This window comes from Artemia franciscana, chromosome 13 (assembly GCF_032884065.1).
Source record: "Artemia franciscana chromosome 13, ASM3288406v1, whole genome shotgun sequence".
In the NCBI taxonomy this organism is placed as follows: Eukaryota; Metazoa; Arthropoda; class Branchiopoda; order Anostraca; family Artemiidae; genus Artemia; species Artemia franciscana.
This window is the reverse complement of record NC_088875.1, coordinates 33,004,894-33,023,061: the sequence shown is the minus strand read 5'-3', so window position 1 is coordinate 33,023,061 and position 18,168 is coordinate 33,004,894. Positions and strand designations below refer to the sequence as shown.

General features: G+C 36.5%; 1 protein-coding gene across 2 annotated transcripts in view; it reads right to left on the bottom strand.

Annotated features, from left to right (window-relative positions):
• LOC136034820 (stromal membrane-associated protein 1-like) overlaps nt 1–18,168 on the bottom strand; it is a 47,538-nt gene that overhangs the window by 20,236 nt on the left and 9,134 nt on the right. For both annotated transcript variants that reach the window (XM_065716254.1, XM_065716255.1), the window contains exons 2-4: nt 15,034–15,167; nt 10,345–10,484; nt 7,540–7,778 (exon numbers count right to left, since the gene is read on the bottom strand). In XM_065716254.1, the coding sequence (XP_065572326.1) occupies nt 7,540–7,778; nt 10,345–10,484; nt 15,034–15,167 (513 nt within the window). The remainder of the gene's footprint in view (nt 1–7,539; nt 7,779–10,344; nt 10,485–15,033; nt 15,168–18,168) is intronic.

Sequence of the window (18,168 nt, the reverse complement as noted above, 5' to 3'; positions counted from 1 at the left end):
CAACTGTGAGTCCTTGGAGGGCAGAGCTGACAGCAGCCCGCGTAGGAGCGGATAAAAGCCATGTTAGCCGCTGCAACTCGCTCATACCACGTAGGAAGATAAGATAAGACATTTACTTAAAAAAAAATCTCTATCACAAGCCTACAAAGGGCCCAATTCGGACTTCGAAAAATCATATGGTTGTACTATCACTGACAAAAATGAAAAAAAAAAACGAAAAAGAAAAAACATAATGAATAACCATTTATGAGTCAATAATTAAACAACAATAAGTCAATTAAAAAGTTAAACAGATAAAACTGGTCAAACTAAACTTAAACAAATACAAGTCAGAAAAAGAATTAAAAGGGACATTAAAAAAAGGGGAGGGGGGGGGGCAAAATAAGCGAACAAATACAAAAAAGAACAAGATATGAGTATATATATATATATATATATATATATATATATATATATATATATATATATATATATATATATATATATATATAAACTAAAAGGGACACTAAAAAGTGTCAATAATTTAACTGCATAAAGTCAATAGAAGAATTAAAAAATAAAAACTGATGAAAAAAAAGGAACAAAAATAAGTGAATAAACACAAAAAAGAGAACAAAATATAAAATATGTAAAAATTAAAAGAAAACCGAAAAATGAGGGAGGAGGAGGGAGAAACAAGCAAATAAGTGCAAAAGCCTGGGTAGCACCATCAACCAATAAGAAAAAGGAGAGAGAATAGAAAGAGAGAACTAGTGGGGTATTTTATTCATTTTATTTTCTGTGATGAAGGGGAAAGTTCTTTCATATCCGCAAATAACGCAGCGAATGGGGAAAAAATAAGGATGGGCTTAGAAACAGCTCGAGGCAGCCGTAATCTAGATGGGGAATGACATTTGGGGAAAATACCTGCCGTCCAAGGGTTTGTCATTGCATTTTTTTTGCAAAACGGAGGCACAACGAAACCCTCCTTCCCTCAAGGGTTTCCAAACTAGCTTTTTTTTAGGAGCAGAGAGCATGGCGCCTTGCCTTCTTTGTAAACTATTCGCTAGCCTCTTTTTTGCATCGATTTAACTTTTTCAGATTCTTCACGAGAGATACCAGGGTGCCAAACTGGACAAGCACATTTGAGAATCGGGCGGGACAAAAGACGTGTAAATCCTTAAAGAGTGGGGAAGGGGGACGCTAAATTCATTTAGGAGCTTAAGGAGGGCGATAGACACATGAGCGATAGCTCTATGGATGATGTCTTTAACATCGATATCCCCCTTTAAATTTGAAGAAATTGTGACGCCAAGTAGTTTAAACGAGGCAACAAAAATTTCAGGAGGGACAGGAATAAGAAAACAGGGCGAAGATTTGAGGATACAAATCGGCATCATCATGGGTTTACTGTCATGTCTAAATTCAAGGCCTCATCTCCAATTTCATTGGGGGTCGTTATCATAGGGTCACTCATAGAGTCGCTTATCAAATTCCTGAAGCAAGTTTCAACCACCGTTAGGTCATCAATAAATTTTCATCGGTCAGGAAATTCCTTCGTGAGGCTGTTAATCATGACTGAAAAAAGGAGGGGCCTAGGAGAGTACCCTGAGGTATACCATTGTGGAGAGGGAGATGATTTGAATAATAACTCTGGCGTTTGACAGCCTGCGACCTATTTGTTAAGAAGGAGGCAGGCAATTTCACCAGTAAGGGATCAATATTGAATTCGCCTACAAGTTTCTGAATTAAAATATTGTGTTCAACAAGGTCAAATGCTTTCTAAAGGTCAATAGAACTTAGATTTAACCCAGAATTAGGCTTTTCGAAGATTTTCCCGAAGTGGTCAATGAGAGAAACGAGGTAGTGAGAAGTAGAAGTGGATTTTAGGTTCCCGAATTGCCTAAGGTTAGTAGGACGTAGGATTTTTATGGCACTTGGGATTAGCCAAGTGACATATAGCAATCGCAAATTCTGTCGGTCTGTCTGTCGGTCCCGGTTTTGCTACTTTAGGCACTTCCAGGTAAGCTAGGACGATGGAATTTGGCAGGCGTATCAGGGACCGGACCAGATTAAATCAGAAATAATCGTTTTCCCGATTTGACCATCTGAGGGGGGAGTGGGGGGCCCGTTAATTCGGAAAGAATAGAAAAAATGAAATATTTTTAACTTACGAACGGTTGATCAGATCTTAATGAAATTTGATGTTTAGAAGGATATCGTGTCTCAGAGCTGTTATTTTAAATCCCGATCGGATCTGGTGACATTGGGGAAGGAGAGTTGGGAGGGGGGAAACTAAAATCTTGGAAAACACTTTGAACGGAGGGATCGGGATGAAACTTGGTGGGAAAAATAAGCACACGTCCTAGATACATGATTGACATAACCGGAACAGATCCGCTCTCTTTGGGGTAGTTGGGGGGGGGGGGGGGTAATTATGAAAAATACACAAAATTAGGTATTTTTAACTTACGAACAGGTGACCGGATCTCAATGAAATTTGATATTTAGAAGGATATCGTGTCTCAGAGCGCTTACTTTAAATTCCGACCGGATCTGGTGACATTGGGGGGAGTTTGGGGTGGGGGAGCCTAAAATCATGGAAAACGCTTAGATTGGAGGGATCGGGATGAAACTTGGTGGGAAAAATAAGCAGAAGTCTTAGATACGTGATTTACATAATTGGAACGGATCCGCTCTATTGGGGGGGGGGGTTAATTCTAAAAAAAAATAGAAAAAAGAATTTTTAACTTACGAAGATCGGATCTTCATGAAACTTCACATTTAGAAGGACCTCGTAACTTAGATCTCTTATTTTAAATCTCAACCGGATCCAGCGTCATTGGGGGGGGGGGCAGTTGGGGGAGACCGGAAATCTTAGAAAATACTTAAAGCGGAGAGATCAGGAGGAAATTGGACGGGAAGAATAAAAGCCTGTCTAAGATACGTGAATGACATAACCGGACCGGATCTGCTCTCTTTGGTGGAGTCGGGGGGGGGGGAATTTTGAAAATTGAGGCATTTGTAACTTACGAAAGGGTGACCAGATCTTAACGAAATTTGATATTTAGAAGGATCTTGTGCTTTAAAGCTCTAATTTTAAATTCCGACCAGATCCCGTGACATTGGGGGGAGTTTGAGAGGGAAACCGGAATTCTTGGAAAACGTGAAAATTGGGGTATTTTTTATCGTACAAATAGGTGATCGGATCTTAATGAATTTTGATCTTTAGAAGAACATCGTGACTCAGAGCTCTTATTTTAAATCCTGACCGGCATTAAGCCTCTGATTTTCCTTTTAAATCAATCTATTGATTCTTAGAATTTTGTTAGAGCTCATACCAAATGAGCTCTTGGCTCTTAGCTCTTCTTGCCTCATCACAAGTGCCATATGAGCTCTTAGCTCCTGTTTTCTTTAGCGAATCTGCAAGGAATCCTTCATAAAGTTTCGAGAAAATAGGAGTAAGAATAATAGGACGAACATCTTCAAAACCAGGCTTTCTGTTTTTCTTTTTCAAAGGGGGTATGAAACCCTGTTTCCCAATTGTTGAAATTCGACCAGACCCAGTAATCTCGTTAAACAGGAAAGACAAGGACTTAGAAAGAAAGTCACCAAAGCCACTAATAAGAAGAAAAGGGATATCCAAAGGACAAACGCTTGTTTTTCTTAGTTTTTTAATTCTTCTTTCTATCTCATACGGGGAAACAGTGGATAAGAAGGGGATAGGGCTCCTGTTGGTAATTGGTCTAACAATGCTGGAAGGCTTTGACAATGGAAGCGAGGAATTTATTTAGATTATTGGCAGTAACATCAGGGGAGTCGAGTAGATTAAAGTTAAGCTGCTCAAGCTTCCTACCACTCAGCTTTTTAACCTCAGGATACCAATTTTTTGGTTTCTTAGTGAATATTTCTTCGACTTTATTTGTGTAGTACAATTCCACCTGTGCCAATTTGTGAATTTCTCTTTTAATTGATTTTCTTAGTTTATTGGCTTCATCCAGTTTACCATATTTGAAAACCCTCAATTTGGTTATAATTAGTGCCTTTATGGTTTGGTTAATATAGGATTTAGCACTGGAGTACTTTTTAAATCTTTTTTTTTTGGGAAACAAATTTGATATTTATCAATTAGCTTTTTCTGGAACGTAACTATTTTCTCATCAAGATTTTTTTTAGTTATAAATATTAAACCAATCTTCAGTATTCAGCCACATACCAAAAGAAAGAAGACCAGGATTTTGAACGGAGCGATAAGCACCATAAGTTATTGAGAAAGAATGCTTTAAATTTGAAGAAGGGGGATGAAAGATGATAACTCCCACCTAATGGGGGCAAAGCTGAGGGAGGGTTGTAAAAATTAAACATATTAGTTGAAATAACTTTAAGAAAGGTATTTCCCAGAGTCGTTGGTATTTTAACAATTTGCTTTACTTTAAGTGAAGAGCAAAAAGAGTCCATTTTATGGTCGTTGGCATGTCCAACTAAAGAAAGGTCAGCATTGGAGTACTTAAAAGCAACAAAATCAGCAGCTGTCTAAAATTGCTGAATAAAATTCAAGTGGTAAAACTCACGATAAAATCGATATTTTGATTTGGGGATTAATAGAAAACAGCTATTGCAATAATATTAAATGAGCGAGTGAGTACTTTCGGTCTAATACTTAGCCAGAGGGTTTCATCATACGCGGATAAACTAGGGACTCGAATAACCTTTGGGTAAAAGTAACTCTTAGTAAAGGACAAAACACCGTCACCTTTTTTCCGACTGGGTGGTCTAAAGGACAGAGTTTAGTAAATTCTGAACAATTTTTCAGGCACAAGGAACCTGGGTCATGGGACTGTACTTAAGTAATAGCTATAATATAGAGGTGACTCGAAAGCACCTCGACTTCGGTAAGCTTTTCAAAATTAAGGCTTTCAGCATTAGTAACTAAAAGTTCTAGGAAAAACAAAACGATTGAGGAATTGCGACAGAGAGACTTGATGAGTTTGAGAATTTCCTCTGTGGGGTTTTAATTGAAATATTATAATGCTTTGGAGAAGAACGATAAGGGAAGGATTTACCTCGGGGATTTGGAGGCGGGAGGACGGGCAAGGATATGGATGAAGTATGACGAAGAAGGTGCAACTTGTTTCCAGTTGAGGGGAAGTGAGATCAATTAGGATTTACAACAAGACAATTATTAAACGCAAAAAGTCTCAGACCTGAGTCCCGTTGACAGGGTAGGCACGAGGGATAAAACAAGTGGGCTTGAGGTGGGGTGTCGTGGAGATAGGGTAAAAAGGAGTTGAATCGGGAGGATTTTTGATAGAAAGGAAAGGGATATTTTACTTATTTTAGGTAATTTACCTATTTTGCCGATATTTTACGTATTTTACCGGTATTTTACGGATTTTACCAGTATCTTACATATTTTACTGACATATTTTACGATGCCTTGCAAATTTCACAGCACAAAAGTGAAAAGAGGTAGATATAAGTTTATATCTAAAACGCCCTCTGAAGTGCAGAAAAATACGGTTCAAAATTAACTTAAGAGTTGCAAAAGACCTTTCCAAAATAAAATTTGCTTAGTTTGGAGTACAGTAATAAAACGCTTTGAAACGAGGATATACTTTGGATGTGTAATTGTCTCATTGAAATTCATTAATTTTATACAGTTTGGATTATGATTTATTGATTTTGTTTTGTGTATAACTGTATTACGTCAGCTATGTTAAAAAGTCATCTATTTGACCTGAGTCTCTTGTTACCAGATCAATTAAGTGTATTAATTATATCAATTATATCAATTACTGCAAGCTGTTAAAGACAGAAAGGGCTACAAGCTGGATTGGCATGTGACAAAAAAAAAAATAAAAAAATAAAATAGCCGTGAAAAAAAAGAGGGTAATGTCAGCCAGTGGACAGAAAAGAAACGAAAATGATAGAAGCAGATATTTTGTCAGGGGCTTCATCCCAGCCGTCCTCAGTGCTCAAAACAGAAGGAAAACTAATTTTTTGAAACAGAGCAGAAGAAAGACTGAGTCAAACAAACCAAAAAAAACGATCTAAATTAAAAAAAAGATTATTCACCAGCAAGATTGGGCAAAAATTATCGATATTTATTAATAAGCCAGAACACACTCAAGTTTTTGATCTGAATGTAAGATCTCAGAAAACAGGTTTCATAGCCACAAAGACAAGTGACGGGCAGGGGCGTAGCTCAGCATTTTTATGGAGAGTACAAGAGGGGTCCGTATCCGGATAGTCTAGGGGCATGGGCTATATAATAATGTTTTCTCCAAATAGCTTGGGTGGGGTAGCTGCCCTCCTTGCACCCCCCTACCACAAACGACGCTCCTGGTGACAGATGACAGAATGTATTGGACATGAATTCTTACTGCATAATATGCAGAATAATTGTAGCTAATACATTGGCATGCAGACCCGCTTTATTTTTCTTTTACAAAATGGATGTCCGATACCATGCACTGTCCAAGTGCTGAGGTATTACCCTAGGCACAAGATTACCAAAGGGATAAACTAGACTGTTAATTAAATTGGTGAAAGTCTAGATGAAGAAGTATTACCTTTTAAACCCAGGAAAATCAGAATCCTTAAAAAATCTCATTAAAAGCTGAAAGTTATGCTTAAAAAGAAATACTCAACTGGTCTTGTAGCAACAGGGCGACTCTAAAAACTGCAAATATACCCTATATCTCCTAGGGAGTACCTTATTTTACCAGTTTTACTGACCGAATTTTTACTTTACGGAAATTTTACAACACTAGACATAGCATTGTTAGGCACTGCAAAAAATAGGCGCCAATTAAAGCTGAGGACACTGGTCAAATTATTTTAGTTTAGCCTAATTTTAGGTTTTTCAACTACTATACTTACTTTTATGAATTATTTTACTTTACTTAGTTTGAAAAATTATTTTACTGTAATCTATTTACTCTTATTTTGCTCTAATTTTAGCTAAGTTGCTTAGTGATGCAGCGGGCATCTTATGCAATCCCAAACACACATCATGGACATAGACATACATGCCTATTGTAAATAAAGCTCGACGAAAATTCAGTTACTAAAACCCTTTTTTCTGGTGCATGCAAGATTTTTGTTTCGTGATTTTACCAGGTCATTTACAGTAAACTACTGTATGTTTCATGATGCAAGAGACCGATCGACATTAAAAAACTGACCAGCAGTCAAAAAGTAAGAGTTTTTGAAAACGGTTATAGCACAGAAAGTTGAGCACGAATTCCCCAGCAAAGAATACGATTTCGGTCATCCTACAATATTCCTCCGTTGATCTCCAACTCGTTCTCAAAATACAAAAAATGAACTATTCCAATAGCTTAACCTCCCTAATATAAGAAGTTTATACTGCACAAATGTCCAAACAAAGAATATAATGTGGTTTATATAACAACTTTTTTGCATTTTAATTTAAAATAAATTAAAATTAAATAAAATAAATTAAAATTTAGAAAAGTAAAATAAATTTAGAGTCAATACAAAATGTATTTCCTGTAATTTTGCATTACAACAACTGCAAAGAAATCAAAGAATTACCTAATCCGAGAAGATCAACAGAACTGCCAATTCCATTGTGTGTTGCAGCAGCAGGTTTTGTCTTTTGTTTTGAAGGAGGAGTTGGCACTCTCTCAGGCAAGGGTACCTTAACAGGAGGTAATTCAACTCTAACTGGAGGTGGCGTAGAATCCCCCCTTTTCTTCTCTTTCTTCCGTCTAATCTCAGCTTCAATTTCTGCCTCCCAATTAACTTTTGGGAGTGGAGTTGGAACATATTCCCTGGAATTGAAAAAAAAAACAGCATAACATAGCAGCAAGAACTATACAAGGAGAGGAAAGTCAAGGGGATGATCATAACTAAAATAGATCGAATGATCCGTCCTCCAGGAGGAATTTATAGAAAGTTTTGCTAAAATATGTTTTCTTACATAATGGATACCAACTGTGATTAGCTTTCCGAAGATATCAAACAGGATTTTAAATTATCCGCTTAATCACACAGTACAATGAGGTTAGGACGTTAGACTTGAAATCCTATATCTTTGAAGACATACGTTTTTCGTAGCAAATGTATATAACAGTGATTAGCTTTCAGAAGATACCACACAAGATGTTAAATCATCTGCTTAATCACGCAGTACAATAAGGTTAGACTTGAAATCCCATATCTTTGAGGACATATGTTTTTCGTAGCAAATGTATATAACAGTGATTAGTTTTCAGAAGCTACCAAACAGAATGTTAAATTGTCCGCTTAATTATACAGTACAAGACTTAAAATCTTATGTCTTTGAGGAGAGGGGTTCGAGCTCTGGCGTTGCTGATTATTCAGTTTGGAATGGGGCTCAGTGGCGTGACTCTGTAGGCATAGCCAGAGTAAACCCAGCTCTAAATGGGTACCTGGAGAAGTCTAGGGAAGGTAAACAGGTAGGGTGTGCAAAGGCACAGGATGGCTAGTCGCCAACCTCCTACTGAACTTCCTGGCTGACGGGCCGTGAAACAGAGATCAGCCCCACCAGTAGGGACTGTAAAGTCCAATGCTGTATTCTTTACCTTCTTTTTTTTACCTTACAATGAGTTAGGGTATGAATATTTTTTGTTTAGTATGAGTCTACTGATTATTTCTTTAACTGTTTTCTTACTACTCATGTTTTGCTTTTTGGAATCTATAATACAATATTATGTTTAGATTTGTAATGAGAAAACTTAGAAACCATAGTAGACTAATTTTGTTAGAAACTAAGCAACAATTGTGAATGATGGTCTTGATATGTTTTGACATAAGATGATCATGCTGAAATTTCAAGGATCTATAATGAATAATCCTCAAGAAATACTTATTTCAACGAAGTTTAGCCCGTTGAAATGGACACATGTTTATTTTTTTTGTATACTCTTTATTATATGGAGCATTCGCGTAACTTGGATATTTTATCCCTGGGTTCGTAATTATCAAGCTTCCCTCTGAAGCACATTTTTTGGACGTTTTGGCTGTTCTTTGAAATTCTCATCTGATGCCGTGTAGCGTTTGAGGCCACATAACATGTTGAAATGGTGCCAGTCTTGTATTCTCATCAGTTTCTGGCCCTTAAAAATGGAAACGTATCTCATAACTTGAAATCGAAGAACCCTTTCCCCGATTCGCTACAAACGCTCATTTTGTATTATAACTCTTAAGAAGCAATAGTAATACATGACAGGTACATTACTCATAACAAGTCAATGCTAACGCGTTTACTACAAGGGATCTTTTTTTAAGCGGCTTTCAAAATTCTCCAAACCATAGCCTTTTTGTTAGTTATGACGTGTCGGGTGACAGGCTTCTAACCTATCTCTGTAAGAAAAGACCAAACAACTGAAACGTCACTTCAACGTCCTATGAGCCATCAAAGGCTCTGGATGAACTTTATCCTTTTTTAATGCGGGAAATTTGGCGAAATTCGCGTAAGCCTCCAGCAAGATCCATGTTTCTTTTGGTTTCTTTATTAGAGAATTTATGGCAATGTTTCAAGTTTTCTTTTAGTTTTTCTAACTTATTAAGAATCAAATGTTTTCCGGCAAAAAAACAGTTCAGGCAAACTGGAAACGCTATTGACGTATACACCAACGGATCATGGAAAAACGGCACAGTTTTCACGCAATATAATAATGAAATATTTAAAATCCAAACAGCATCTGCAATCTGCAATCATGACTAAACGTCATGATGTCCTGTGGTGGATCAGTAGATTGATCTTTGCTTTGAAATATGTAAACCATGGTTTGAAACAAACTGCCACAGGAATCTTTCAAACAGTTCAGGTAACATTCTGAAAGTTTGACTTATTGTCCCAATTTCTTAAGAAAAACTGCTCAAAACACAAAGGTTTTTCAACTAAACGAAGTGTTTTTTAAAACACTTTAGACTTTAACATAAAAGAGCGGTGAGTTGAGGAGGAGGCAGCCCATCGCATATACGTAATAGTTTCTGTTCGTTTGAAGTTTTAATGTCCGTAAAAAAAAATATTATCCATTATATTCATTAATTTTTTTTAATAAATTTATATTCATTATATTCATTAAAAAAAACTTGATTTTTTGTTATTCAATATGGTTGAAAAAAATTGGTAATCAATGAATGCATGAATGTAATGATAAAACCATAGAACAATGGTATACACAGATGTAAAAACAACAGGAAAACACTACTAACTTGAGATACTGGAAGAGTGTTTTTCCAGTGTGTTTGAATTTACACAAAGAAAGAAAATTGAACCCTGCTTAAAAAGTAGCAAATAAAAGAACACGAGATTTTATTTTGAAGAAAATATCGAAAAAAGAGAGGAAATTGAAAAAAATGGCTAACCTTGCTATATATTTCTTATGCTCATATTTAGCTCGAATAAACTGTTCTAGAGCTGAATCATTTTGAGGTCTTCTGAATGCATCTGGCAGATTTGCTTCATATACCGCTCTTGCTCGACTATTTCCCATCTGTTGCATACTCTACAAAATGATGACATTAAAATTGGTATTTGTTCATACATTTACATATATTTGGGGACTATAGGGTTTAGGACTTTCCCTAAGAGTATCTATGTTAGAATCATATTGATTAATTAGGAGTGTCTCTCAATGACTCCAAACGCAGTGTAGGACGACCCAGGCAAGATTACCACCTGCATTGCTGAGGGGTTTAGGCAGCTTTGGCTTCGTTCCCTATAGGAGAAACACACTACCGCTTGAATAAAACTGTAGATAGCTTTCCCGTTCTGACCAACACACGAGGCTTTTATATTACCATATCCAAAATCAAAAGCAAGTTAGTTTCGGATCCGGTCGTCTTTTAGGATTAATTTCTCCTCGATCCTCTTTTGAAGCATGCATCTCAATCACGTCCAATTTTACTACACAAATAGCCAAGTGTAATTTTCCAACCTAAGAACGTGTTACCTCCTGGCTCTACTATCCGTCTACTCAAGTAATGAATTACCCGAATTACCAATTATAGATGTAGGTCTAAACATTTTGCAAGGGCTCCTAAAACCTTGACATCACTCAAAGGATCCAAACTAGTACCCCAAGGACTAGTTTTATCACTGATCAGGTACATTTACAACCTCTAAGGGAGAAAACTGATCTGACATGAGGGATTGTTTTCCACAAGCAGGCCCACCCCCTTGCTCCAGGGCCCTCTTTGATAAGCTGTCTCTACTTGCACAAAGAATCATCATTTCCCAAGCCCATACAGCCGACACACAGAATCACAATATGTTCGGATTACCTGGGACAGGAAAATCCTGGCACTAAATACTTGAAGAACGACTTTGAAAGATGCTCCACCTCAATTTGGAAGAGTCTCCACAAGGGATGCCATTTCTTGGATCCTTTCAAAATAAGTTCAATAGACCTATGAAGTGAAAACCCAGGCATAAGGTTGGCTAGTGGCATTTCAGGACCTAAATTTTTAGCAGCGTGATACCCTGAATTTTGTCACAAAAAAGTTTTTGCAATTTTTGAGCTTGTTTCAGTTACTATTCAAGTTAAAAAAAAAAATTATCGAGAGGAGAGCCATTAAATCAGGTAAATTATGTGCGATATCTTGGTTTTTACGTTGATTGTAATTTATCTTGGAAACGCACAGCAATTTAGTTGCTACTAATGTGGCTAGAGGAGTTGGAGTTATTCATTGTTTGAAATATTTTCTTCTGAATTAAATTTTGCTTCTTTTATCTCATACAATAGTTAATCCTTATATTTTATACAGTTGTGTTTTATGGGCTAGTAAATTCTGCTCTAATTATAAACGTATCCAAATTTTACAGAATTAAGTGGTGAGAATAATTGGGGAATATGTGAAAGATTTTAATGATACAAAGGCGTGCTATAGAAAGCTAAGAGTGACGAACGTTGGACAGCTCAGGGATTATCAGGCAGCAAATTTTGTATTTCAATGTTTGTATATCAATGTTTTTAAACAGTAATAGTTGCTTACATGAGTATACTACTACTACTCATAACTCACTGCAGCACCGAGCCACCTGAGGCCAACACAGCTGAGCACGCTCCTCCTCCAACCTAATCTATTCAAGGCCTCCTCTTTACACCCTCCCAGGAAGTTCCCATTTCCTTTAAATCTTTATTTATGACATCCTCCCTACCCAGACAAGGACGGCCTGCTTTCCGTGTAGCCCCACGGTTGGCTAAAAAGGACAATCTTCGGCAATCTGTCACCCTTCATCCACAGAGCGTGGCCTAGTCATCTCAACCTTTCTTTCATTATAGCCCTAGAAAGTAGAATTGAACCACATTTTTCGTACAACCTACTGTTTGAAATAAGGTCAGTCAGCCGGGTACCCAGAACAATCTGTAGGCAATTTCTCTGGAAAACATCTAGTAAATTTTCATCTGCTTTTTGGAGCGCTCATGTTTCAGAGCCATATTTGACCACTGTCATCACTGTAGCTTCCAATATTCTAATCTTGGTTTGCAGACTTATCTTTCTATTCTTCCAAACTTTTTTTTAACTGTGAAAAAATATACTTAATATAGTACTAGAAATGTGGATGAACTTGTGATTGAGCATAGGTAGAGTACTCAAGCAGGATTTACGATTCACCATTTGGGACCGAGTGCTTGGAATGTGCTTCTGGCGAGTATTAAGGCGGCTGAACACCTACAGCAATTTAAGAAAAGATTAAAGAAGTAAGAACCATAATTTGTTTGGTCTTTTTTTATTTTTATTTATTTATATATTTTTTTTCTTTTTTCTGACGAGAGAGACTGATTTTTGATATTTATTTTATTTATTATGGATATTGATTGTTGTAGTCGATCGTCCTCAGAGCTTTGTTTATTCTTGGACAACTACTTGTTAAATGATTAAATGGTGTTTTTTTTTTGTTTAATAAAGCTTAATTCAATTCAATTAAACAAAAAAAAAGCTAAAATATTTGAGATTTGCTATTTAGTCATGCATTTAGTCAACAAATTTGTGCAAAAACTAAAAACAAGTAGCTGGAGACCCACGTCTTAAGCCACCACAACTATAATGATGGTTATCCACCTTCCCGACAAAATTTATAGATTTTCACTATGTGAACATAAATTGCACACACCTTCCAACACAGGTGTGAGCCCAAAGGGGTTATAATAGGACGCCATAAGGGAAGACCAAATCACTATCCAAGAACTAAATCAAATATTTCTTTGATGTTTTACTGTTAGGCCTACAGTATTTTTCTCCAATACACATAATATTTTGCACTATTTCTCCGTTTTGTTTCTTTTTGATACTTGTCCTATATTCGTCCTTACCGATGACGCTATTTAGAGAATTTTATCGAATAGGAGAATAAAGTTTTCTTGGACAGCTGCTTGTTAAATGATTAAATGGTGTTTTTTTTGTTTAATAAAGCTTAATTCAATTCAATCTGACAAGAAAAAGGCTAAAATATTTTAGGTTTGCTATTTAGAGTCATGCATTTGCCCATCAACAGACTTTTGTGTCTCAACAAATTTGTGCAAAAACTAAAAACAAGTAGCTGGAGACCCTCGTCTTCAGCCACCACAACTATAATAATGGTTATCCCCCTTCTCGACTAAATTTATAGATTTTCACTATGTGAACATAAATTGCACACACCTTCCAACACAGGTGTGAGCCCTAAGGGGTTATAATAGAACGCCATGTATTTTTCTCCAATACACATAATATTTTGCACTATTTCTGTGTTTTGTTTCTTTTTGATAATTGTCCTATATGCGTCCTTACCGATGACGCTATTTTGAGAATTTTATCGAATAGGAGAATAGAGTTTTATGATGAGGGGATGCTGAGAAATGGATATAATGGATGCAGCTGAATTGCTTGTTTATTATCACACATTTGTTTATGAGCAGGAATATTTAATGGAAGCCTTCCAGGTTATTTTACAGATATACTTTGTAGGATGATTATTGTTTACCATGATACAAGGACAAGAGGTAATATTGAAGGTATTCGCCTGGTTTCAAATAGGGCTACCTTTTCAGATTTTTACAAGGAGTCTAAGCTTCGGGATTATCAATTAAATATGAGCTACGCATGGAGCTGTTTAGCGTGCATATATTTTTTTGTCGCACATTTCTTGGGATGTTCAATTGAAAAAATAATTTTTTCCTAAAGACAGAGGAGGGGCGGAAAATGTGTATTCCTTTTCCCTTTAATCGGTAAAAGACATCCTAATCCCTTGAAAAATCTAAAACAAAACAAATGGATGACAAATTCGAATTTAACTGCCATAATCACAATCTTTCCAAACTTTAGGCCCCATAAAAAAACCAGTGATCCTCCCTGAAGGGTTAGATCTAGTGTGTCTATGCTATTTAAAGATGTACTTACTGTCTCATGAAGGAATTCAAGTTTTCACTCGCATTGAACCCACCACTACCATTAAAAAAAAAAAAAAATTAGACAGTATGCTGAAAAATTCGAATTGCATTTGCAAAGGGAGATCCCCTTCCAAGATTTGCCTGAAAGATTCTTTCACTCCCAGAAACTCACAAAATGAGATTCATTTGGATTTCTTCAGTGAAGAAAAATCCTCTATTCCCCCTTCCCAAACATATTGATATATGCACATCTATTTTCACATGTCTAATATAGAGTAGCTCTCTCCTCAACCCCCCCCCCAAGAAAAAAATTGTCCGATCTTAGAGGAACAGTCACCAAATCGTATATGAAATTCATCTTTTTAATTTTCATGAAATATTTAACTTTTATAAAATAGACAGCTCATGCTTCATATTATTGTAAGAAAACTCCATTTCAAGAAGCTTCTTTTCCAATCATATAAATAAACAATGCAAAAATTGACATTGATTCGTTTCTACATAATTTACAGGTTTTTCAAATACAACACCTCAACTTATCTCTTCTTGGCTTTTAGGTAACTCAGAGCATTCAAACAATGCCTCCCCCATGTCATGGTTAAACTTTCTAATGTAGGCATGTAATATACGAGATAGCTTACATGGACACAAAATGATTAATAGGAAATAAGCATTCACTTACCACAACCTGTTCAGGCGTCCAACTATCTAAGTTCACAGACTTAACTTTTGAAATATGCACTCCAAGATTCCGGTGAATGCCAGCACAACGAATACAAAGAAATACACCTATATTCCAAGAAGCCCATCTGGGACCTAAAAAAAAGTATAGAAAAAATAGGATCAGTTGACAAGATTACTTTTTGCACACTTGAAAAGTAAATACTAGGACTGAACATTAAACGGACTTTTTCAAGCTGTGCTTTTCCTGAAAAAGCCATCAAAAGAGTTAATTGTTCCTCAAATTGAATTTTGTTCCAATAATACCTTTTGTCGATTCTCATTACAGTGAACAAGGGTTGACATTGCTTGTCTCTGAACGGCACTCTCCATTACACCAGAAGATCCAAGATTTTTTTTCTGGCGCCCTCTTTCCCTGTTTATTTTTCTTTTTTTGCTCTTTTTTAAAAATAAATTTGCCACTTTGGTCAATTATTGGCACCTTTTTTTTGCTCATTGGCACCCTTTTCAAATCCCCCCCCCCCCCAAGAATTTGCTCTAGACCCGCCCCTGCTAAATTACAGCATTTTGTACAATGCGAAATATGTTTAGTGCCGCAGATGTAAGACACTTATTATTATTGTCATGCATTTCCATACAACTCACAAGAATCGGTTGATCAGTCTTGTCGCCGATCCCAGACAGCACCAGCCAGCATCTATCAAAGGACAGTTTGACCGAACCATTGTTAAAAGTATTTAACAAAATGTATTTTAAACTCGCCTTCTGCCATGGCGAAGCTATGCACGTGGATTTCTCGTTAAGAGGGCTAGGTACGGAGGCATTAATTATGGCTTGTCCCAGAGATCCAATCCATCTCTTAGGAAATAAAAAAATGACACCATTCAGCCCACTGCTAAGATTCATTATTTGAGCTGCTCATTTAGACCCAAGATATACATCCGTCCATCATTACTCAGAGGACGTTATTACTAAAGATAAAGAGCATCAGTTTCATGGAGTAGGTTGCACTATTCCCCAGGTCTCTAAGTTTACTAAAAATGCTTCCTGTAAATGTAATGCGTGTAGTAATTTCGCTTTCAAGACTTTCATCAGTATTCAAGACTTGATGAGGCTCTCAAAATAATTAATTTCTTCAATCTCCCCAAGCACATCAGCTCCACCTTGGAGTGTGAGAGGGGGCAGGTAATTGGTTTACACTGTTTTACAAATTTTTGTTTTTTAACACAAAAATTGATGGACTGAGTTTGAGTGACTCCACTTTGCTTGAAAGCTCATTGATTTTCAGCAATATCCCCTCTCTTACATTAGACAAGAGAGCTGTGTCATGAGCAAAATCACCACCACGCAGAAAGCAGCGTTTGTTTAATTGGTCGTCATTGCAGCTGTGGTTGTAACCTAGTAAAGAGTAAACTATCACCTGTTGTTACTAGAAGTTTAAAAAGACGGTTTGAAATAAAAAATCCTCGGAATGAAAACTACAATTGGAATAACCATGGTCAAAAACAAACACAAAGGAGAATTACAGTCACCTATCTTGGTTAAATAATTTTTTTTTTTAAATGAAAGTAAGGAGCAACATTAAAACTTAAAACGAGCAGAAATTACTCCGTATATGAAAGGGGCTTTTCCTCCTCAACATCCCGCTCTTTATGCTAAAGTTTGACTCATTGTCTTAACTCTACTGTTTAAAACAGTAAAAAACTTTAGCGTAAAGAGCGGGGCGTTGAGGAGGAAAAGCCCCTTTCATATACGGAATAATTTCTGTTCGTTTTAAACTTTAATGTTGCTCCTTACTTTCATAAAAAAAACTTGTTTTTATTATTTAATTTCTGGACATTTTTGAATTAATGCATGTTTTGATTTTGGCTCTCCGCACATAAATAATTAAAAAGAAATTTGCATATTAATTTTTTTTTTGGCTAAATGGCTTTTTCATAGTTTTAATCGGAAGATTTTGAGAAAAAAGGAGCGAGGGACGAGACCTAGTTGCCCTCCAATTTTTTGACTGCTTAGAAAGGCAGCTAGAACTTGTAATTTATTACAAACATTTTCATTAGTAAAATATATAGGTATCTTACGAATTAACTTGCGTAACGAACTTCTATATTCGCATGTTTTTATTGCGTATATGAGGGGGTTCACCCCTCGTCGATACCTCGCTCTTTACATTAAAGCTTAAATTTTGTCCCAATTCCTTAAGAATGGCCCCTGAATCACAAAGGCCGTAGAATAAATAGTTAAAATTACTAAAAATACTTTAGAGTAAAGAGCAAGGTATTACGAGGAGGTTAACCCCTCATATGCGTAATAATTTCTGTTCGTTTTAAGTTGTAATGCTGCTCTTCACTTTCAGTAGAAAAAACTTTTCATATTTATTTTTTCATTGTTTTTTAAATAATGCTAGAAAATCCTTTGCCCCCTTCGCTGAAATTCTCTTCTCCCATGAGAAGCTCCTATATGGAAATATCATCCCACGTACCCCCCCCCCCCTAAACCAAAAAAAAATCCTCCTGAAAACGTCTGTACAATTCCCAGGAACCATTACTATATGTAAACACAGGTCAAAGTTTGTAACTTGCAGCCCCTCCCACGGGGACTGCGGAGGAGTAAGTCGTCCCCAAAGACATAGTTATTATGTTTTTCGTCTATGGTGAATAAAATAGTTATCTCAGAATTTTGATCCGGTGACTTTGGGGGAAAATGAGCGTGGGAGGGGGCCTAGGTGCCCTCCAATTTTTTGTTATCTTGAAAAGGGCACTAGAACTTTTGATTTCCGTTAGAACGAGCCCTATCACGACATTCTAGAACCACTGAGTCGATACGATCAACCCTGGAAAAGAAACAAACGAAAAAAACAACAAAAAAACAAAAGCTATGAGCTCATATGGCACTTGTGACGAGGCCAAAAGAGCTAAGAGCCAAGAGCTCATATGGTATGAGCTCTAACAAAATTCTAAGAATCAATAGATTGATTTAGAAGGAAAATCAGAGGCTTAATGCCGGTCGGGATTTAAAATAAGAGCTCCGAGTCACGATGTCCTTCTAAATATCAAAATTCATTAAGATCTGATCACCTACTCGTAAGTTATAAATACCTAATTTTTTCTAATTTTTCCTCTTCCTTTAGCCCCCC